At 45.7% G+C, this 23,943-nt stretch overlaps 1 protein-coding gene across 1 annotated transcript in view; it reads left to right on the top strand.

The window, feature by feature from the left end:
- WNK3 (WNK lysine deficient protein kinase 3) overlaps window positions 1-23,943 on the top strand; it is a 214,588-nt gene that overhangs the window by 82,176 nt on the left and 108,469 nt on the right. The window contains exons 5-7 of the mRNA XM_077478893.1: window positions 5,072-5,229; window positions 18,489-18,577; window positions 21,496-21,715. Of these exons, the coding sequence (XP_077335019.1) occupies window positions 5,072-5,229; window positions 18,489-18,577; window positions 21,496-21,715 (467 nt within the window). The remainder of the gene's footprint in view (window positions 1-5,071; window positions 5,230-18,488; window positions 18,578-21,495; window positions 21,716-23,943) is intronic.

The following is a 23,943-nucleotide window of genomic DNA, read 5'->3' as shown; positions in this document are numbered from 1 at the left end:
GCATTGTATTCCGTACACTTGTATTTTTCCTTTTTTTTTTTTTTTTTTTTTTTTTTTTCTGTCCTAGTCTTTCCAAATTCTTTAGTTTCTATGGAAATTATGTGTGTACGTGCTACTACCTTCCCACATGACCACTCACACCTCGAGGCTGGCCACACCTCCACCATACTAGAATAAGAGAGGGGATGGTCGGCACTCAGGATTGCATCCAGAAATTTATATTCCTTTATTGAAAAGACATGTACAACGCTGTAAAAACAGCCTACACATTTTGGATGTTCTTACGCATGACTAAGGTCTACCGTCCAAAACACGTAGAATATCTTTACAGCATTGTACATGTCTTTTCAATAAAGGAATACTATTTTTGGATGTCATCCTGACCATCCCTTTTCTTTATTTTCTATAGTCTTCTGTTCATCTTAAAGTGGTTGGAAACCCTTACAACACTTTTTTTTTTTCTACAGATAAGCCTATAATAAAGCTGCACTTTTTAGGAGATATACCCTGTATTTGCATGTGCCGACATCATCAGCACATGCGCACTGAAACAATGGCATGTATGCGCCGCTGCTTCAGTTAGACCTTGCCGTTACCAGCGGCTCACACGCGCATATGACGTCATCACGGCTTAGGCCAATCACAGTGCTGGAGCCCGTGATACCCGCAAGTAATTCTGGGGGTGATGTTGGTCTCGAGCGGTGTACGAGGACAGCTGCGTGGGCTTCGATTTCAGGTAATACATAATGAGCTAGTATGTCGGACAATTTTGACACATTTTTGGGACCATTGGTATTAATACAGCGATCAATGCTAAAAAATTGCCTTGATTACTGTAAAAATGTCACTGGTAGTGAAGGGGTTAACCACTAGGTGGCGCTGTAGGGGTTAAGTCTGTTATAGGGAGTGACTCTTAACTGTGGGGGGAGCGCTGTGTGATACGTCACTGATCAGCACTCCTGATTACAGGAAGAGCTGATCAGTGACAGTGTCATTAGGCAGAACGGGGAGATGATTGTTTACATTAGCATCTCCCCATTTTTCCTCACCGTGAGACGATCATGGGTATCCCCGCGGATATAGGGTCCGCAGGACCTGCGGCCACAGAGCTCCCGGCGTGCGCCTGTGAGCCACCTCTTAAAGGGCAATGTACAGGTAAGGGATTCTGCCTGTACGTGCCCTTCTGCCGCAGTATATCAGAGTGAGGCAATTGGGAAGCGCTTAATTTAACAAGGTAGAAGCTGATTAGCTACCATGCACAGCTGCACCAGATTTTGCACTCAAGTTTTTGTATCCTCCACAGCCCCCCAGTGTTCATAAAACAAGGATGGACAGCTGGATCCCTTCCACCTTCAGGGAACATGAGGTGCATGTCCTGATCACTTTCAGCCAGCCATAGATAGATTAAAATTTGGCCAGTTCAGCAGGGACCGGCTGAATTTGGATCCATCTATGAGCATGCTGGTTGTACAGAAGTCAATCGAGAGAGCCTGACAGGTTGTTTTGACTCGATCACTGCTGACGGTTATAGCCAGCAACACTGATCATTGTATTTTGATGGTAAGGAATTTTTTGCATAAAAGCAGATCATTGTAAGCACCTTGGTCAGTGGGAATTAGTTTATCTCAGCTCTCTAACTGCTACATTTGCAGGACATTTTGTTCTGTTAAAAAAAGACTTTCTGCTAGGAGAAAATAAAGGAAAGAAGGCTTAAAGCAGTGTCTCTAAACTGGCCGGGGGCCAGATGTGGCACTTTGCTTTTATCCGACTCTTGGCAATATTTCATTAGGGCATATTGGGGCATAATTTCCCCTATTTACACAATGGGGCACAGTTCCTCCCAATGACTCCAACGATGGCGCATTGTGTACCCCCAACTGATGCCGGGACATGGGAAATTTTCCATTTGCCACAGTTCGGCCCGCCTAAAGCCTGGCGGCCAGTAAACTGGCCCTTTTTTTACAAAGTTTGGAGACCCCTGGCATAACCACTTCAGCCCGGACCATTTTGCTGGCCAAAGACCAGACCACTTTTTGCGATTCGGCATTGCGTCACTTTAACTGACAATTACGCTGTCATGCATCATGGTTCCCAAACAAAATTTACGTCCTTTTTTCCCCCACAAATAGAGCTTTCTTTTCGTGGTATTTGATCACCCCTGCGGTTTTTATTTTTTGCACTATAAACAAAAATAGAGCGACAATTTTTGTTATAATAAATATCTTCCAAAAATATATAAAACAAACATTTTTTTCCCTCAGTTTAGGCCGATACGTATTCTTCTACATATTTTTGGTAAAAAAAATCGCAATAAGCGATTGATTGGTTTGCACAAAAGTTAGTGTTTACAAAATAGGGGATAGTTTTGACATTTTTATTTAATTTTTTTATTTTTATTTTTTTTATTGTGACTGCGACATTATGGCGGACACATCGGACATTTTTGACACATTTTTGGGACCATTGTCATTTATACAGCAATCACTGCTATACAAATGCAGTGATTCCTGTGTAAATGACACTGGCAGTGAAGGGGTTAACCAGTGGGTGGCAGTGTAGGGGTTAAGTGTTCCTAGGGGTGTGTTACTAACTGCGGGGTGCTGGGTTTTCTTTTAGTGAACACTGATCTCTGCTCCAAATCGCTAGGCAGAACAGAGAGATGCTGTTTACAACGGCATCTCCCAGTTCAGCCGTCCTGTGAGACGATCGCGGGTATGCCCACGGCGATTGAGTCCGCGGGACCCGCGAGCGCGCCCGCCGAAAGGGCGCTTTTAGTGGCAGGGCGGCATATAAGATTGGACGTACCTGTACGCCAGTATGCCTGCCCATGCCATTCTGCCGACGTACATCAGCGTGCGCCGGTTCGGAAGTGGTTAAAGTATACCTTAAGACAAACTCCTTATATTTTTTTTTTTTCTTGTTTTGGATAGAGTGAAAAAGAGGGATTATAATACCTGTAAGTTTTTATTGCTGTCTGTGCCCTCATTAGGGAGATGCACACTCTCTATTTTTCCTGTTTACCATGGTCATTGAAGATGACGTAAAAGAAAATCCCAAATATTGGGTTGTCCCCAGAAAATAGAGGGGAAACCTTCCAATGGGAACACCAAGGAATTCCCTTTATTTGCAGGGATTTCCTCTCACTTCCTTTTTGGCTATGGGACAGGAAGAGAAGACCATTCACAAAGGGACACAGATGGCGAACAAAAACTGACCGGGGTTATAACCCTCCCTTGCTATTTCCAAAATAAATAAGTTTTGCCTATACTATAGTTCTGTTTTTAAAAGCGAAAACCAATGCAGCCATCAAATCTAAGAATTGTTAGGGTGTAATGTAATGTTTGCTTTTGGAATTCAAGCGCTTGTAAAGACGGTTCGTGTGGTTTTTTTGTTTTTTGTTTTTTTTTTTGTTATATTTTTAGCCTACTGAATTCTGTACAGTAATGTAAAAAACCTTCTGCATGCAGCTTCCTGGGCAGCCCTCCCCTAAATGCATACCTGAGCTATCCCAGGTCCCAGGGATTTGCACGAGAGCCGAGGCTCTCTTGCTCCTCATTGGCTCAGATACAGCAGCTGAAGCCATTGGCTCCCGCTTCTGTCAGAGCCAGTGAGGAGGGAGGTGTAGGGCCAGGCCAGACTCTGTATCCTATGGACACACAGAGCAGGGCCTGAGAGCGAGCATGAGCGCACCCATAGCAAGCAGCTTGCTGTGGGGGCGCTCAGCAGTGGTTGGGAGCCAGGAATGCCAGCGGGATACCCGAGAAAAGGAGAATCTGGGCTGCTCTTTGAAAAAAACATTACACAGAGCAGGTAGGTATGACATGTTTGTAAAGTTTTTTTTTTTTTTTTTATGCTTAAAACAACAATCACTTTTATACTTCTTTGAACCCAACCTGGCTGGGAAGCTGACTTTAAAGATCTGTAAACTGCAAATTTGATATTCATGCTACTACGGGGGCAGTGACATTGAAAACTTCAATGAATGCAACGTCGCCTCCAATGACCTAAAATAAGACATGTGCAGTTCGCCGTAGACCAGGGGTTGGCAACCCGCAGCACCTGGCCCGCCACAGCTATATGTCCGGCCCATCAGTGGCCATGATGAATTCATGGGCACCAGGCCCACTGACATTTTTATCGCTGTGCTCTTCATTGTATATCTGCAAGAATCTGTATCACAGGACTGGAGGGGGGGCAGGAACCGCTGGAGTTAACTTTTTACATTACACAGCAGGTGATTGGTTTCCAGGCAACCCTAGCAACCAGTCACCAGCGTGTTAATGTGAAAAGTTAACCAGCAGTTCCCGCCCCCTTCCAGCCCTGTGATGTCGATCTCTAGTAGAGAAGATAGACAGAGGACACTATTGGGGGAGGGTGGCACAGGGGCCCAGACCATGCTGGCTGGCAGGTGCCAGGATTGGGCAGGGGGCAGTAAAATCCAAATCCCCAGCCACATGCTCCCTCAGGATCTGGCTTTGTATAGGTAAGCCTGTACTGTTATTATTACTATGTTAGGATTTTTATTATCTTCAATTATTAGCAGGTAAATGCGGCCTTCCATGCATTCACATACATTGCATCTGGCCCTTAAGTGAAAAAAGGTTGCTGACCCCTGACATAGGCCAAAAGTTGCATGTTATTACAGAGTAATAAAAGGCCATAGAAAATATGTAAGTTTTGCCCTTTGACATGTTGTTCAGATCCTTATCATGCAGGTTTAGTTTTCAAATGACCTTTTTTTAGTAAATTGATTTACAGAATGGGATTAAACTTTGTACTTTTTTTGCTTTTTATCAGTATCTATTATGTTGTGACAAAATGAACAAAAAAAAAATAAATAAATCTAAAGGTTTAGTTAATGATGTTGCGCTAAGGGGTTTCTAGAAGCTTTGGCCTATTTGATGCATGAATAGCATTTAGGGGAATAGAACTGTTTTAACAACAGGTTTTGTTCCTTGTTTTCTTCTTGCTAAAGCTGTTGCTTTATTGAATTTCACATTGATAAGCTGTATGTGTGTCAAGATGGGCTTTGCAGGTGAAGGTGATGCATTCTATAATAATTTCTCTCCAGGAACGCCAGAATTCATGGCCCCAGAAATGTATGAGGAGCATTACGACGAGTCTGTGGATGTCTATGCATTTGGCATGTGCATGCTGGAAATGGCTACCTCAGAATACCCATACTCTGAATGCCAGAATGCCGCTCAGATCTACCGCAAAGTAACCAGCGTACGTTGGCTTTCTAACATGGTTTTGCTTTCTGCCTTCAACCTATAATGTACTTCTGCTTTTGTTTCCCTCTGGTGCAATACACTCTTAACTAAAGAGCAGCCTTTTATGTAAGCGACTGTTTTCACCACTTCTGCCAAAAAGTGCCTTCATAATATCGCTCTTGGTTGTATATTTAAGTTTAAAGCCTGCAAATGTATCAATGATTTTCTAAACTTTATCAGGCTTCTTCAGCAAGGCAGGATGTTTGTGTGATGATGCTGGACTGATTGAAGTGAAAATTGGTTCCAATGGAGTACCTTTTTTTTTTTTTTTTTTTTTCTTTTTTTTTTTTTTTTTTTTTCCTTTCAAAGTAGCAGATTTGTGATTGAAGTATAGTATGGGTTGACCCTGTTCTGGTTCTAGGCTGTTACTACTCTGATAGCGACCAAGGCGGCATTCACAGGTTGCAAAATTCTTGGATGTGTCTGGAGGAGTTCCTGGAAGCGACCTGTCTAGAGTTGGGGTGGACAGCTTGAGCCGAGCAAAAATTCGGCCTGTTCGCCCTTTCGGCCAACAGCTGAATTTGTGGGGCGCTCTGCGGGATGTTTGCCTGCCGAGCACCCCACAATGCACTGCATTGCACGGTGCATTCTAGGGCTCTAATTAGATAAAGCAACGCACTTGATTGCTGATCAGATGCAAGGCTTTGCCCAATCGGGGCACAGAGCACAGTCAGAGACTTTGCCCAATCATGGCTCAGTGTTCATTGTCCCACCCTACACTATATAAAAGGGGTCCTTCACAGGGACCTTTTGCAGTGTGTTTAGTGGAGATAGAGCAGGGCTCTGTTTGCTACCCAAGGCCCAGTTTTTCTGCACATGTTAATTCCATCCAAAGTCTGCAAAAGAGACACCAGACTTTATCTAAAAAAAAAAAAAAAAAAAAAGATTATTTAGGCCTGAGGGTACTGTAATTTTGGCTTCTTCAATCTCTAATCTTGTTCTGGGTGCACTAAATTGTGGCCTCATCATACAGACTGGCTTTCCAAGCCGTTGTTAACTTGATTGTCCCTGCAAGCTTTCTTTATTTAGTAAAGTGCGTTTTTTTTGTTTTGTTTTGTTTTTTCTGTCTTATATTCACCGACCGACGCAGCTCCTCTCTTTGCATTCACACCTGAGTGTAGCTCTTTCAAGAGTTTTTTGCGGCGTTTTTTACCGCGATTTGCGGCATTTTTTGCCGCGTTTTGTCGCAAATTTGTGCAGGGCAAAAGGTCACCAATGTTAAGCATTGAGCAGATACAGCGTCAAAACGCCCATAGAAACGCTCGTTGTCACGCTAAACGTTTGAATCGAGCGTTTCCATTAGTTTCTATGGGAATGAAAACGCCCAAATCAGCCCGATTCGCGCGACAAAAAAGGTTCCGGAACTTGTTTGAGCTTCAGGCGTAGGGCTTCAGGCGACTTGGAGTGGAGATGTGAACCATCTCCATTGAGAATAATGTATTTTTTCCCCTCCAGCGTTTTGTAGCTTCTGGCGTAGGGCTACAAAACGCTCAGGTGTGAATGGGGTCTTAGACCATTGGGTTGTATACCTGGCCCTTTAGGAGACACTAAGCAAAGTTGTAACACAACACTCAGAACTTTCAGTTCCGCCCAGTGGGCGCCCCCCCTAGGTATCAACCCTCCACCCTGCCTTGCAGTAATCAGTTTTATTTTGCCTAGTGAAGGAGACAGACCTAGGAACCCTGCGGGCCCATAGATCCGTGTTTTTTTTTTTTTTTTTTTTTTTTATGCAGAAGCTTTGCTTTTTGCGCAAGATGAGTGACCCTGTGATCTTATATCAATAGCCGGCTGGGTGACAGGCTGGTTCACTTATCCTTGTAGTCTCCCCAGTCCGGCCATCGAGCATGTGCAGGTCGCAGCTTCGGCTCAGCAGGCTGACATACCTCAGCTCCAGAGGTGGTCGGTGAGATTTTATGCTCTGGGGCATACATATGACCGGGCTACTGATGTCTGTCGCAGTATGCCGAGGCCAGTAGCTACCCTGTACTGATCAGGAGTAGATCTACAATGGAATGTCTCCCAGCTCTTCAGGACTGGTAAGTACAGCTCTCCCTGTTCTGATGGGGCTGAGCAGCTGGGCATTCCCTGGGAGGTCGATTCGGGGGCCCCCTCACCTCCCTATCTTCTCTCCCCTGTCCCTATCTTCTCTCCCCTGTCCCTATCTTCTCTCCCCTGTCCCTATCTTCTCTCCCCTGTCCCCTTCGGGGGGAATGCTGCATGTGGCTGCTGAGCGATGTGTGCCTATATCGGGGCTCTCTGAGGGCTCTCACCTGACATGGGGGGGGGGGGGGGGGTCTGGCTGAATGGCGGTGGTCCTGGGACCTGTATGGTAAGCTCCTGGAAGGTGCTTGTGAGGGTCTGCTGGGAATGGTGCAGCCCTGTGGCTTTGCAGGGAGTTTTTTATATCTACCTCGTGCCGATGTATGGCGGCCATTTTAGGTGTGGGCAGAGCAGGCTGACTTTCTGGGCTTCAGCGGCCACTTTCTATGTGATTCCTATTCAAGGCACTGGTGGCCATTTTCTGGTAGCCTGAACATATTTTAGTGTTCTCTGACAGCAGCATGGCTCATGTGCTCTCACAGCCCTTTTCCCCGTGTTTCCCTGTGTTTCCCATCTGTGTACTGGACGCTGAGCGGCCAATTTATGGAAGCCTGAGCATTTTTTCTGATCGTTTTAGCGATCGTTCGTTCCAGTGGTTATCACCAACTCAGTTTTTGGTTTCCTCTGCACCTGGGCGCACTCAGGGACTACAGGCACCACTTGTGGACAGTGCAGAACTCCCCAGGGTGGTGAATCTGGCGGGAATGAGTCCCTCAGTCAGCGGCAGCAGGGAGGGTGGGACTGTCACTGTCCTAAGTCCCCTTTGGGTGGCAGACAAGATAGGGTCAGCATGGCTCAGAAACTAGTGTTTCTTCTCCCAAAGTCCAGGCAATGGCAACCGGGTCACCTGCAGACTGCGCAGTGCCCATGGACACCCTGATGGGGGTCCTCAACTCGTTCATTGCTAGATGGAGTCGGTGCGTGGGAAGATGGGTGCAATAAGGTGGGCCCCCCCGTCCTCTGGGGAGAGCTCTGGCACAGACTCGAGCTCTGCTGAGGCTGGTGACCCCTGCTCTGTCTTGTCAGATGACGCTGACTAGGACCGTTCGGACAGTAAGGATGAGTCCCCGTCTGGGGCCGTGCGCAACAAAGCGCTTGTTGGAGCACTTATCACAGCTGTGCGTGATACCCTGAAGATTCAGGCCCCCCTGCTGATGTACTGGTCCTTTTTGGGTCCCGAAAGCCAGCATGTTCACCTATAGTGTTCCCGTATCTGACTTATTTACAAGTTCACTTACAGGTAGTGGGGTCGCACGCAACTGACCTTTTTGGGACCCAGACACATGGCGGTGCGTTACCCTTTTGAGGAAAGCCTTCTCCTCCGGTCGTGGACCTCCAGTATCCAGGTTAAATAAGTAACCATGATCCCGGTAGTAGGAACTCCTGCATTTAAGGATCCCGCGGATAGGAAGGCCAAGGCAGTGGCTCGTTCCTGGTTTACGGTTGTGGGGTCCTCTGTGCGACCAGAATTGGCATCGGCACTTGTGCCACAGACACTGACTGAGCGGGCAAAACGTTTGCACCACAAATTGGGAGAGCAACAGGCTTCTCCTGTCCGTGCTAAATTAGCAGACCAACTAGTGCGAGGCCTTAAGTACGTTGTGACGTGGCCCTGGATACCCTCCCTCTGTATCTAGGGCTTCAGTGTCAGCTGTGGTGCTGAGACGCCCGATTTGGCTAATATGCTGGTCTGTTGACCAGACATCTAAAAAAGCCCTGACGGATCTTCCCCTCCTTGGTGACCGTCTCTTTGGAGCCTCTTTGGCATTAGTAAAAATGCCAGCGGTGGTAGAGTACACTACTCCCACAGGCCAGAAAGGCTAAGGAGCCACGCCGTAGGCAAGGGCCCCTTTTTCCGTTCACTAATGGCTTTTCAGTCCGCCTGGAGCTTCGGTATAATGTCCCTAGCCTGACAGGACGACCACGGATGGACAAAAACGTTCCTGGAACCGCAAGCCTGCGAGTATAAGTGCTACCGCATGAAGGTTTGTCCCCACCCATGTCTCGGGTGGGGGGTCGTCTTCGGGAGTTTGCAGCCCAGTGGTCCCCTCAGTTTTCGACCAATGGACCTGCGATTTGATTTCCTTAGGCTACAAGAGTTTCTCTTGGTCACCAAACAGATTCTTCCTCTCCAGCATACCCATATCCCCGGCTCACCTGGAGGCCCTCTTGGGGGCAGTAAGGGACCTGCTGAGTCACAGGGTGGTTGTACCGGTTCCGGAATCGGAACATTTCCAGGGATTCTACTCAAATATGCTTGTAGTTCCCAAGAAGGAAGGGGTACGTCCAATCTTGGATCTAAAAGCCCTCTATCACTTTGTTAAAGTGCAGAGGTTCAGAATGGAATCCGTTTGCCCAGTAGTTGCTGCAGTCCATTAAGGGTCCCTGGCACCCTTGAACTTCCAGTATGTGTACCTGCACATACCCATATGCCTGAGACAGCAGAAGTTTCTGCGATTTGCAGTCGGGGAAGCCCACTACCAGTTTGTGGCTCTCCCTTTTGGTCTGGCATCAGCCCCCTGAGTCTTTACTAAGGTTTTGGCTCCGGTTTTGGCATTGCTACGGCAACGTGGGGTCGCGATCGTGCGATATGTAGACAATCTCCTGAGAGCATCTTCCATCTCAGAATTAGAGGAGGATGTGGGGATCACCATGCAGACTCTGCGAGAATTTGGGTGGCTGTTAAACCTAAAGAACTCAGTGATTGTACCGACTCAGTGTCTGGAGTACCTAGGCTTGCTGCTAGACTCGATGGAAGCGAGAGTTTTCTCCGTTCAGACAAGCTGCAGACTTAGATCTGCGGTAAAACTGTGGATGAACCGCAGGTGGTCGTCGCTTTGCTTTTGCATGCAAGTCCTGGAGCACATGGTGGTCTCCTTTTGGGGCTGTACCGTTTGCCCAGTTCTACACCAGAGTCCTGCAGAAGGAGATCTTGTCAAAATGGGACAGATCTCAGTTGTCCCTGGATCGTCAGATTCAGGTGAGCCAGTCAGTCAGAGAATCGCTGATCTGGTGGCTGGGGTCTCTGGTGATTAAGGCCGGAAAGTCGTTCCTACTTCTAAAGTGGACAGTGATCACGCAGGACGCCAGCCTTTTCGGCTGGGGTGGAGTAATGGGGGTTCAGTCGGCTCAGGGCCTCTGGTCGACAGAAGAATCCAAGTTGCCGATCGATCTGCTCGAACTGAGAGCGATCAGGCTGTGCCTCGCCACATGGTCAATGAGACTGCAAGGATGTGCGATCAGGATCCAGTCGGACAACTCCACTGCAGTGGCATACATCAATCACCAAGGGGGGGGGGGGGGGTAGCTCAGCCGTGGCACGGGAGGTCGCTCACATACTTCAGTGTGCAGAGCGAAATGTACTGGTTTTGTCAGCCATTTACATTCCCGGAGTGGAGAACTGGCAGGCGGACTGTCTTGAGTCGCCAGATGCTGGACCCAGGAGAATGGGCATTGCATCTACAGATATTCAGGTTGCTGTGCCTGAGGTGGGGCACACCAGGCGTGGCTCTTCTGGCCCCCCGTCTCAATCGGAGGGTGCCAAGATTCGTGTCCAGGATAAGAGATCCGTGGGCAGACGCGCTGGTGGCTCCGTGGGATCAGTACCAGCTGATCTATGCCTTTCCTTCACTGAAGCTGTTACCGCATATGATTCGCAGAGTGGAAGCCGTCCACCGTTGCCCCCATGGGATTTGAACCTGGTGTTATTGGCGCTTTAAGACCCGCTGCTTGAAAATATTGGGGAGTTTCCCCTGATGACTCTTTCCCAGAAAGTGGTCTTTCTAGTGGCCATCACCTCGGCCAGGAGGGGTTCGGAACTGGCGGCCTTGTCTTGCAAGTCGCCTTATCTGGTTATCCATAAGGATAAGGTGGTGTTGTGTTCGCAACCGACCTTTCTACCAAAGGTGGTCTCGGCTTTTCACATTAATGAGGACATTGTTACCATCTCTCTATCCTAGGCCTAAACGCCCTAAGGAGGTGGATCTTCACGCTCTGGACGTGGTTCGGGCTCTGAAAGTGTATTTGTCTACCACTGCTCCCTTGCGAAAGTCAGACTCGAATGTTTGTCTCGGTAGCTGGTCCCAAGAAAGACATGGCGGTCTCATCAGCCACCATTTCCAGGTGGATCAGACAGCTTGTAGTACAAGCCTACGCCTTAAAGGACCCATTCCACAAGGGCGATCGAAACGTCTTGGGCCTTCCGACACCAATAGTCTGTCGCTCAGGTGTGTAGGACGGCGACCTGGTCGCCTGTCCACACGTTTACCAAGTTCTACATGATAGACGTCAGTGTATCGGCTAATGCCTGTTTGGCCGCAAAGTTTTTGCAGGCGGCTGTATAGAAGAATGCACTGTTGCATTCCGCTTTTTTTTTTTGCGCGGTTGTGGGTAGTCACTCCTGTTGAGGGTACCCTGATTTTGTGGTGGAGGTTTCCACGCACTATTGTTTTGTGGGTACAGTTTTACTAGTTCCCACTTGCCATGATTGATGGATGAGGTTTTTATGCTGTTTTTCTCACCCCTCGTTTGGCACTGCTTGGGGACGTCCCAATGGCTAAGAGAGGAGCTGTGTCGGTCGGAGAATATAAGAGAAAATAGCATTTTTTGTACTCGACGTAAAATCCTTTTCTCTGTAATTTCCCCGACCGACACAGCACCCGCCCCTCCTTATCTTTACGTTATACTGCTTGTTTATGTACTGATTACTGCAAGGCAGGGTGGAGGGTTGATACCTAGGGGACCGCTCCCTGGGCGGAACTGAAAGTTCTGAGTGTTGTGTTTACAACTTTGCCTAGTGTCTCCTAAAGGGAAAGGTATACAACCCAATGGTCTAAGAGAGGAGCTGTGTCGGTTGTGAATTACAGAAAAAAGGATTTTACGGTGAGTACAAAAAATACTATTTTTTTTTTCTTTAGAAATGTTAGTTTTGTTGCAGCAGGTTCTATACATGGTATAGATGCGCCACTTTACATCATGGCTCAGTGCTCGTAGTCTCACCCTACACTATATAAAAGGTTCCTTCGCACAAGAACCTTTTGCAGTGCGTTTGAGTGGATATAGCTAGAGCAGGGCTGTTTGCTACTGTGAGTGTAGTTTGTCAGTATAGTGTAGCGTAAGGTTAGTGTAGTAACATTTAGTGCTATATACAGTGCTGTATACCCCTTTTGTTTTTATTTTGTCCCGTGCCTGCCCCCCATTTTTTTTTTTTTAAAGCGGCTGTTTAGTCATTTTTATGACTTTTACCTACAGGAAAGCCTATAATAAGGCTTACCTGTAGGTAAAAAAAAATCTCCTAAACCTGTATGGTTTAGGAGATATTCCCCTCGCAATGCGCTGCTGACTGCAGCGGCGCATGTGCACAGGGGATTCTCGGCTGAAAGTCCGGCAGACGCTGGACCCTGCCGGAAAGAAATCTCCCGCGCGCATGTGAGGGAGTGACGATATCGCGGCTCCGGCCACTCAGCGCCACGATACCCGGAAGAAACGCAGAGGGAACATGTCGGCTCCCTCGGGTATACAACCGCTTTAAGTTGCCAGTGGCAGTCCTACAATTTAAAGTGCCCCAAACACCACTTTTCATTGAATAAAGTGCATAAAATTACACATTTCCCAGTATCAAATTTGGTTCATAAGCTGCCCCCCCATCCTGTCTGGGAGGCAAACAATGAGAATCAGATGTTCCCATGCCACTATGAGAGGGCCAGCAGCGTATGTGTCCACAAGATGGACGCGGTCAGTCCTCAGGCAGGTTAGTGATGTTGCCTGTGCTATCCAGCCACAGCATGCAGAGGAGGTGGTGAACTGGCTTTCTAAACCATCCTTATCCTCCGACACCCAAGACTAGTGCGCAGTCCACCACAGCTGCCAGAGCAGCTTATTCTGCTTCCTTGTCCATAGCTACTCCTGCCATAGCCTCAGCATCATGCATTTGACGAGCCAGCTGGGTTATTTGAACACAATGTCATTCCTGCACCCTTCAAGAGTAACACTGTGGAGTTACTGTGCAGGCACCACCAGCACCCAAAGCCCAGTTTTTCCGCACCTGTTAATTTCATCCAAAGTGTGCGAAAGACACCAGACTTTATCTAAAAACAAAAAAACTAAATAAAAAAAACATTATTTAAGGCCTGAGGGTACTCTAATTTGGCTTCTTCAAAAAAGGCTTGCCCACTGTGGCGTAAAACTTTATTTACATCCAAAGTCTGCCAAAGAGACACCAGAATTCATCCACAAAATCTCTAATCTTGTTCTGAGTGCACTAAATTGTGACCTCATCATACAGACTGGCTCTCTAAGCTGTTGTTTCCTAAATAAAGCTTGCAGGGCAAATCAAGTTAATTTTTTTTTTTTTTTTTTTTAGAAATGTCAGTTTTTCTGCAGCAGGTTCTATACATGGTATAGATGCTCCACTTTGCAGGCAGACTAATAAGGGGACCCCCCCCGCACTATATTTGAAGGAATTTTTCATTTTCATTGTTTCACTTTAAGCATCATTAAAAATCACTGCTCCTGTAAAAATTATCTGTAAAAAAAAAAAAAAAAAAAATTTGCATTGATACATGTCCCCCAGGGCAGTACCCAGACCCCTATTCCCTTTTTCTAATGGCCGATAACTTGCATATAAGATTTCAAAATGGGGACTTGTGATTCTTCAAGTTCAGGTACCATAGACTTCAAAGAGTTCATGGTTTGGGTCCCAACTATTGCGATGTTTGAGAGTTCTGGCACAAATCGAACTGGGGGGTGTTCGGCTCAACTCTAGACATGTCACTTCCAGGTCCCCTTTCAGTTTCCCTGGCCATACTAGCTGTCACCCAAAAATCATCAGATCGGGGACTTTTTTTTTTTTTCCCACATACATGCACATACGAGCATAAATGCACGCATCAGGGGTGCCTACGCAAGAAAATGACGATTGCGATACACGTTGCTTATCGCCGCGCGCGATGGAGTAAGAGCAATAGTACAATAGCTCCTAACTGATAACCTGTATGGGCTTTTAATGCATCGTCCTGAAAATATAGGATGCAGATTGTCGCCATTTCACGGACGCACACAATTTTTTAATGTTTGACATGCTGGTTCTATTTTGCGCAACCGCATATTTGATATTTTACTACAAAATTGGGTCATTTATTGCATTTGTGTGTCCTAAAATTAACTTTACTGGATTTTTTTTTTTTTTTTAACTGAATTTTTGTGTTTTCTAGAACTTTGTGCTAATATCATGTGATATAAAAAAAAAAGTGGAGCTACCACGCTTGGCATACAGCCAATTTTCTTCCGGAGGGTAGCTGGTAGCCTTTCTTCAGGGCTTGAGGAGTCAATATTAATAAAATCACAACAGAATGCACTGTTGAATGCACTGTAGGAGGGACCTGTGTTGGGGTTTGTTGAAGGCTAGCTCCCCTTCATGGCACTTAAAGCAGAGTTCCACCCATTTAAAAGTCAGCAGCTACAAAAAGTGTAGCTGCTGACTCTTAAGAATCAGACACGGACCTGTCCCACTGTCCAGCGATGCGGGCGCACAAAGCCTCGCTCCTCCCCCTTCCCCCCCCCCCCCCCCTCTCCACAGCGGCGGAATTCTAACTGTGGGCGCTTGGCTGTGGCTTCACATCCGAGTACTGGACTGTGCATGCGCGAGCCATGCTGTGAATGGCCAGGCAATCTTCTGGGACATGCCCCAGAAGATGGGAGGGGGGAGAGGTGAACTTCCTTCCTGTGCCGCGGAGCCAGAGGAGGAAGTGGGAGCTGGGTGCCCATAAAAACTCCACCATCACTTAAAGCGAAAGTTCAATTTTTGGGTGGAACTCCGCTTTAAGGCATCAAGCCTTAAAGTGAGTGATTGTAAAGTCTCGTTTTGTTTTGCCATAAAAATAACAAACCTATTTTACTTGACTACTCTATTGTAGAGGGTTTGCACAGAGCAGCCTGGATCTTCTGTGCTCCTGGCCTCTCCCTACTGCTGAATGCCCCCTCCAACAGCAAGCTGCCTTCAAATTGGGGCTCCCGAGGCCAAAGCCTAGTTTTAAATGTTATACTTGCCTGCTCTGTTGTAGTGGATTTGCACAGAGCAGCCCAGATCCTCCTCTTCTCGGGTCACTCTTACGTGCTCCTGGCCCCTCCCTCCTGTTCAGTGCCCCACAGTAAAAGCAGCTTGCTATGGGGGCACCTGAGCCGAGTCACATCTCCCTGTGTCCATTCAGACATAAAACCCTGACCTGGCCCCAACCCCTCTCTCCTGGTTGGCTAGCTGACTTTGACAACAGCGGGAGCCAATGGCACCGCTGCTGTGTCTCAGCCAATTGGGAGGGAAAATCTCAGATGGCTGAGACACTCGTGGACATCACTGGACAGAGTGGGACCTCACGTAAGTGTGAGGGTAACTGCTGCAGACAGAAGGCTTTTTATCTTCATGCATAGAATGCATGAAGAGAAAACAAAAACCTGACTTTACAATCCCTTTAACACAGGTCCCCTTAGTGCATTCTGTCCTGATTTTATTAACATCGACTGCCCAATCCCTGAAGGGGAGTTTTTTTTTTCCCTTGAAAAGCACAAGTGTTTCAAAAAGTCCTTCAAGTGACAAACTTTCGTACCTGGCGCTGCTCCATACACATCCAATAATTAACCGTCAATCTTTTTGGCATTTAAAATTGGTTATTTGGCAACTTTCCTATTTTGTAGTCTCATAGCTGCATAGTAGGTTAGGTGAAAATACCAAATTGGAATTATCTTATCTTTAAAGGAAATGACTGTTTTCAAGATAAGTGCGTAAGTGCTTCTTATTTTTAATTGCTGTGTTGGCATAACAAATGCTATTGGCTTATGCTAGATAAGCTATAAAACATGCAAGTTGTCAGTTTGAGAGTCGCTAGCCAATACTTTGTAGCCATGGATTCATTTGGTGACCTTCTCAACATTTTTTTTAAAGGGGTAGTTCATGTTTCCCCAAAAACTGTCTATAAAGATAAGGAGACGTGCTAGATAAAAACTGCAGCTTTAACCAAAGTTAATTAATGCCCTTGCAATATTAACTCCCAAAGCCTGGCTCAAAAACTCCCAAAGGTGGCATCCTCCTGCCCTGCCTTTTTGCTAGGATGTTGCTTAGACACAATCAGTGGCATCAAACCCCCTCACATGCACTCTCTCCTCTGTTAGAGTAGCTCTGAACTCAGCAAGACTGAGGTGAATAGTGCACCATGCTTGCAGGAATTTGGGAGCTCAGTCCTGTGATGGTGGGGGTTATCAGTAACAGCTGGCAGTGTCTTAGCAATGCCCTAGCAGCAAGGCAGGACTGGATGATGTAAATGTCCTACACCTATATAGCAGGGAAATTGTTTAACTTTAGTCAAAGCTGCACGGCTTGTTTTTATCTATCTCTAAAAGCTCCACTTATCTGCTTAGGAAATTTTTTGGTAAAAGTCAGTTATTACCCAGTACATTACCCATCAGTCAGAACAGCCCCCCTCAAGATCCATCTGTACAAGTCTTCAGAACAGTCTCCCTAAAGATTCCAGATACCTGCTACCTGAAATAGTCTCCCTCAAGGTCCATCTATATTCCTCACCCAGAACAGTCTACCTCCAGGGTCATCCATGCTCCTCACCCAGAACAGTCTACCTCCAGGGTCATCCATACCCACCACCAAACAGTCCACCCATACTGGGAACAGTCTAAAAAAAAAAAAAATGTATCTTGTTAAAAACGTTGTCTCACAAGGACACCAAGGAAATGGCCTGCTTAGTTCAGTCGTTACACCCAATGTCAAGATAGGAAATCTACAATTCAAAAAGTGTATTGTTAATCAGGCTTGTTGAAATGTTTGAGAATCCATGCCTTTTGGGCCTTAGCTGACTGTAATATCACATATGTAGTTTTCCAAGGCAAAGAGAGACTGGGTTTATTAAATGATGTATCTCAGCATGGTGTTTTTTTTGTATTTATTTTTTTTTGTGGGTAAAGTTTTTTTCCCACGTTGACAAGCTTTAAAGCCTAACTCCACGTTTTATTGTCCCTTTTTAAATCGTTACTTTGGGCCAAGCTGGCTCATACTTTTTAATGCACTTGCAGGTGCGGTTGCTGGGCACTCTGTATTGATTATGTGTAGACTGGGCTACACACAGTATATAGCACTGTGTTCTGTCAGTGGGACAGGGATTTGCTGCCCCGCTCCCGGAAGAAAGAAAAATCGAGCTAAGCACTGCTCAGCTATTCATAGGAGGCTTTGCTTTCTGTGAATAAATACAAAGCTTCCCCTGATTGGCTAAGGCGGAGATCATGATGTCATCCTCCTGCCTCAGGCAATTGGAGGAAGCTTTGTATTCTTTCATAGAATACAAAGCTTTCCATTGCTAGCGATTTGTCCAACTTGATTTTATTCTGGGAGTGGGATGCAAGTCCCTGTCCTGCTGCCAGAACACAGGACTGTATAGTGTGTGTGTGTGTGTGTGTGTGTGTGTGTGTGTGTAAGCTGAGGCTACACACTGTTAATTCAGCATGCCTGTTAGTGCAATTAATACTTTATTTGTTCCAAACAAACTATTTACAGGAACATTAAATGTGGAGTTGGACTTTAACATGGTTTGCTTTTTGCATTATGCTGGGAAGTTCTGCAAGTTAGGCTGGTTTTCACGCAGGCGGTCTTCTTAATGCGCCTCTTCCCCTCTGCTGTTCCCTGCTGAGCAGGCAGATGGGTCTATGTCCACTCTGCTATGCAGAGTGGACATAGACGCAGCCCCACTCTTCTTTATGGGGTTGTCAGATGGGAACGGACTGACTGTTTTCATCTGATTGTCATCCGATCCGTCAGATGGATGGGAAATGGGTCTCCCATACGTCTGTTTTTGGCAGACAGGATCAGATCGAATGCTGGCGGGTGCCGGCGGACACATGTCCGCTGACATCCACCGCTCCGAAGAGTTTGTGACAGGTGGACCTGATTGGACAACTTGTAGGAAACAAGCTTTAGAGTGATTTTTTATGGGTGTTGCTTATTCATGTTGCCAACCCAAAACCTTTGTTTTGTACAATACGGCCCATGGGAAATGTTTTCGTTTGTGTCCTAACATTTCCTCTAGAGACCTAACAATTGTTTCTTTGCTGACCATATAGGGTATTAAACCTGCCAGTTTCAACAAAGTGACGGATCCGGAGGTAAAGGAAATTATAGAGAGCTGTATTCGGCAGAATAAGACAGAAAGGTAAGGGAAAGGAGCAAACTAAACGCTTCATTTGTGTCTTAGCATTTCTGCAGAAGGGTTACATACAAAGCAGAGCGAAAAGCTGTTTCTTGTGATTAATTAGCTCACAGCATGATTGGACTCCTGCTAGTTTGACACTTGACCTAAAATGTGGACTTTAGCCTTAGAAAATTGCACACTTTTATTTATTTTTTATATTATAGTAAACATTTTTCCAGGTAGGTAAATTGATACCAAAGGCAACCTTATTTAAAAATTAAAAAGGTGATTATATTTTCCTGCTCTGTGCATTGATAGTACACAAGTCACTTTCCTCCTTTTCTGGCATTGCCTGCCGGTCGCTGTCAGCTCCTCCCTCCTTCAGGTGCCTCCTGTAACAAGCAAGATGCAAAGGGGGCACATGGGCTTGCATGATCCTGTTGGGCCCCGAGCCCAGTGCAGTGTTGATGTTCCACTTTTAAGCACAACTCTGGCCCAAAGCAATATTTTTGGACATATGCTTTGTAAAAAAGAAAAAAATGCAGTTGTGTTTAGATGTCAGCATTCTTTAAAACTCTTAATTTCTTTCACCCCCGCACAGTATGATGAGCACCAAATGGCTGGTGCTGAGGTCTACACTTCCATCTGAAGTCAACTCTGATAATGGATCAATCGCTGTACAGATTATCCATTCAGTAAAGGTCTTACATCATTGGTCATCAACCCTGTCCTCAGGGCCCACTAACAGGCCAGGTTTTATGTATTACCTTGGGGAGATGCAGACTAGAATACTGCAATCACTGAGCAGCAAATTATATCACCTGTGATGTATTTCAATTATCTTGCAAACCTGGCCTGTTAGTGGGCCTTGAGGACAGGGTTGATGACCACTGTTTTACATTCTTTTTAGGACTTCCTCTCTATTCTTGTTTTGAGGACAACCCAAAATTTGGGATTTTCTTTCACTTTTGAACGATGGCTATAAATCTAACAAATCGAGGGGGTAAATCTCCCTCGATTTGACAATAATAAAAGCCTGAGAGTGTTCTAATCCTTCTCCACTTTATCCAAACCTAAAAAGAAATGCTTTGCCTGCAGTTAATAGGGAACTTTAATGAGAAAATGCAGTCCTGATTACTTCAGATTGGCCCCTTTCGCAGGCATAGATATGTAAAACATTAAAAATAATTGCCTATACTGCTTGAAATCCGCTAAAACACTGTCTCACCCTGCTCTGCACATGCTTAGTAGTTCTCTATTTTTAGGTACTGGGCCTAATTACTATAGACCAGTTTGCTGGCAACCTAAAGAAAAAAAATGGCTGCCAATGGGGCAGTGCTGGAAGCAATTTACAGCACACGCTAATTTTGGTAGCATACTTATTAATGCAGACTGTATGTTTCTGCTAAAGAACATTATTTGTTAGCAAGTGGTTATGGGTAAAATGTTGCTTTTAAGCTAAATGCACACGGTCACCCGGTTCAGCTGGACCAGACCCACTTGACTTCCGGTCAGTGTGCACTCCTCGACAAAAGCCAGTCTGTCTGCCATTTGTCAAACAGTCATGCTGGAAAACCAGCATTTTTTCGGCACATGCAGCCAATGACTCTAGCGCTGATCTGTGAATTTTGATTGGGGATGGGGGGGGCGCACACACTGTGAAAATACAATCCCTCCATCCATGTCGCATATACGACATATTTCTTTTCATCACAGGCTATCAACCGTGCATGTATATTCAGTTTTTAGTTGGAGTCTAGTGGTGGTACTTGAGGTTAGGCAGACATTGGCAAACTTGCTGTTTGCATCTCTTCTAGACTTCAAACACGAAAAATGAACACATTACATTTATTTTTCTTATTGACCTGCCTCCAATGGATTCTCCACATAACTATACAGACTTAAGCAGGCCATAGATGATACGATTTTCTTTCCTGCAACCACAGTTTCTAGGAAAGAAAATTGCTCAATTACCCCATCAATACAGTGTTAGGGGAATCCCTCCTGTAGAGCTGTTGTGCTCTCATGGCGGGGAGCCGTCCTGGCCAGGGGAACAAAGTGATTATTGCTAACGGGTATATCCGCTGATAGTAATCACATATAAAAATCCAGCATGCTGGTTGTACCCAAATCAATCCATCAATTCAGCCTGCCCATAGGTGATATAAATTTCGGCCAGTTCAGCAGGGATCAGTCGATGACCAGCTGTAGGTCTGTGATAACAGGAGCTTGGCTGAAAGCCTTGCTACATCTGTACTTCATGGTAAGAGTATGGATTTAGGCTGGGTTCACACCGCTGCGGCAGCGAGAACCGGATGTGATTCACACCGCACTGCAGTGCAAATCACATCCGATCTCTGTGCGATGCGAGTTCAGCCATACAGATAGTATGGCTGAATTCGCATCGCACCCGCCGCAAACTCGCACGGGACCCTTTTTTGGTCCGCAGCAGAATCGGATCGCATTGGGGGTTCACACCATGCGATCCGATTCCTGTCCGAGTTTGCAGATCACACTGCGATATGCGAACTGATCTGGGGGTGTCATTAACATTTCACTGACACTCCCAGCAGTCCGCATAGGGCAGTGTGAACTGCCGGCGGGAGGCATGCGATTCGGGAAAACGCCGTGGATTCGCGGCGTTCCCGCATCCCTCCAGTATGAACCCAGCCTTCAGCAGATGGAACAGCAGTGAATGGTAAGGCAGAATTGACCTATGGCTCACTACAATCAGAGACGTTTTTTGAGAGTAGTTGCTCTTTATTTGGAATATTCAGCAAAGCTGGGTCACTGCTGCTTGTATATTTTTCTATGATCAGGCTTTCACCTTTTCTTTAATCAATGTCGTTTTTAACATCTCTGTTTAGTCTTTGAATGTCCTTTCTTATAAATTGACTTGTGCAAGTGAGCCTTTTGATTCTGTGTTTCTCGTGGTCTAGGTTGTCTATCAAGGACCTCTTAAACCATGCCTTTTTTGCTGAAGACACTGGGCTGCGGGTGGAACTGGCAGAGGAAGATGACGGCATAAACGCCTCTTTAGCTTTGAGACTCTGGGTGGAAGATCCCAAAAAGCTCAAAGGGAAACATAAAGACAATGAAGCTATAGAATTCAGCTTTAACTTGGATCTCGACAATCCGGAAGAAGTGGCTTTTGAAATGGTGAGATCTTGCAACTGCAATTGGCATTAGTTGTAAAGGCATGGTTACATTAACCCTTTTGCTGCTGGAGCCATTTTTCTTCATCTGATGGACACCTGTTGATATGCACGTTTTAGGCCCAAAGATTATGGTTTAGTTACCGACTGGGAAAGGGACAAGACCTATAAATGTTATTTTAACTGCAGAAAAGAAGAATAAAAATTCGGGCTCCTTTGCACTGCCAGACAGGGTTGTGCTGTGCTTCAGAGCCCTATAAATTTTAGAACTGAATGGATGGAAATGCAAATTATTTAACAGGTATAAAAAACAGGAGCTTACAGTGGGTATAGAAAAGAATCACCACCCTTTAAAATCACATTTTGTTTCTTTGCAGCCTGAAATAAACAGACAATTTTTGTTTTATCCAGCTGTGTTTACTTAGTGCACCTTTATAAGATCCAAGTAAAAGATAGAACACCAACGTGTCATAAAAAATAAAGGAATCGCTGAATTGTAAAAAGGATCACCCCTCTCCTAAATGACAATCGGGTGTAGCTAATCACCTTCTCAGTGGTACGCACAGCCATTTGACTTTCAACTGTGATCCGCTGTGGTCATTTTGATTAGCTCAGCATGAAAAGCACTTTCTTGGAGGATTTCAGGAGCAACTGAAGCAAATAATCAACTCTGGGTGGCAAGACACTGTCATCATGGATCTCCGGGATAAAATTGTGGACAGGCACAGGTCTGGAGAGGGATACAAAAAAAAAATAAAAAAAATCAAAGGCTTTATCAATACCTAGAAGCACGGTGAAGTCAGAAGTGGAGGGTATTTGGTCCCTGGATTAGGATGTCACTCCAAACTGAATGAAAGAGCCAAGAGGAAACTGGTCAGAGAGGCTACCAAGAGGTCTACAGCAGTTGCAGTAATTTATGACAAGGAGTGGTCATTGTGTGAATGTGACAACAATATCACAAATTCTCCCCAAATGTGGCTTGTATGGGATGGTTGCAAGAAAAAAGCCACCCCTCAAAGGCCACATGCAGTCACCACTGAGCTTTGCCAAAACACACCTTTAGACCCCTTTCACATGCGGGCATTTTTCAGGTGCTTTTGGGCTAAAAATGGCGACTGTAAGGCATCTGAAAAATGCCTACCCTGCAGCCCCAGTGTGAAAACCCAAGCGCTTTCACACTGGGGCGGTGCACTTGCAGGACATTGGAAAAAGTCCCAGAAGCACCACTGCCCCTGCCATTGAAATCAATGGGCACCGTTGCTGAAGCACATGCAAAGCACTTTGGTGGCGCTGCTTTGAACCCTTTATTCGGCCGCTAGTGGCTGAAAATCGCAGCTATAGTTAGCAGCGCTTTACTGCTAAACCCCCCCCGCCCCAGTGTGAAAGTAGCTTAAAGACTCTGAGGCCACATGGAAAAAGGTGTTGTGGTCAGATGAGACTAAAATTTTAATTATTTGGCCTCAACACAAACCATATGTCTGGCGGAAATCCAATACATCCAATACATTCCTACAGTATAGCATGTAGGTGGTAATATCCTGTTATGGGGGTGTTTTTCTGCAGCAGGGACTGGAGCACCTGTTAGAATTGAAGGAAAAATGGATGAGGCAGCATACTGTCAAATTCTGGAGGAAAATCTGCTTCCCTCTGCCAGAAAGTTGTCAATGGGAAGAAGGTTTACCTACCAACATGACAATGGCCCAACGCACTCAGCTAAAATGATCACACAGTGGTTAAAGGAGAAAAAAAGGTGACTGGCTTTCCATGGCCTAGTCAGAGCCCAGACTTCAATCCCATTGAAAATCCATGGAAAGACTTGAAGACTGCAGTCTAGAAATGGTCACCATCAAATTTAATTGAACTTGAACAGCTCTGCATGGAAGAGCTGGAAAACATTGCAAAGTCTAGATGTGCAAAGTTGGAGACAAATTCCAACAGACTATAGGCTGGAATTAAAGCAAAAGGTGGTTCAACAAAATACTGACATAAGGGGGTGATCCTTTTTCCAACTCTGTTTATGAATTTTTGAATGGGTACCTGTGAAAACCAAAGTGCCAAATGTGACAGTGGAGTACTTTTTATGAAAAAAAGTCTTAAGTAGAGTTGGTGCTAAACCTTTAAATTTTGAATAAAAACTTTCCAATAAAAAGATGTTGTGTTTCTTTTTGTGCTGTGATATATACCCTTCCTACTGGGTATTAGATTGGATAGTTCAATGATGACAGTGATTGA

The sequence above is a fragment of the Lithobates pipiens genome, unplaced genomic scaffold, assembly GCF_037356315.1.
Source record: "Lithobates pipiens isolate NorthernLeopardFrog02 unplaced genomic scaffold, aLitPip1_a1.2 Scaffold_1, whole genome shotgun sequence".
Taxonomy (NCBI): Eukaryota; Metazoa; Chordata; class Amphibia; order Anura; family Ranidae; genus Lithobates; species Lithobates pipiens.
The sequence above is the reverse complement of the archived record's forward strand: the minus strand, read 5'-3'. Positions and strand labels throughout refer to the sequence as shown.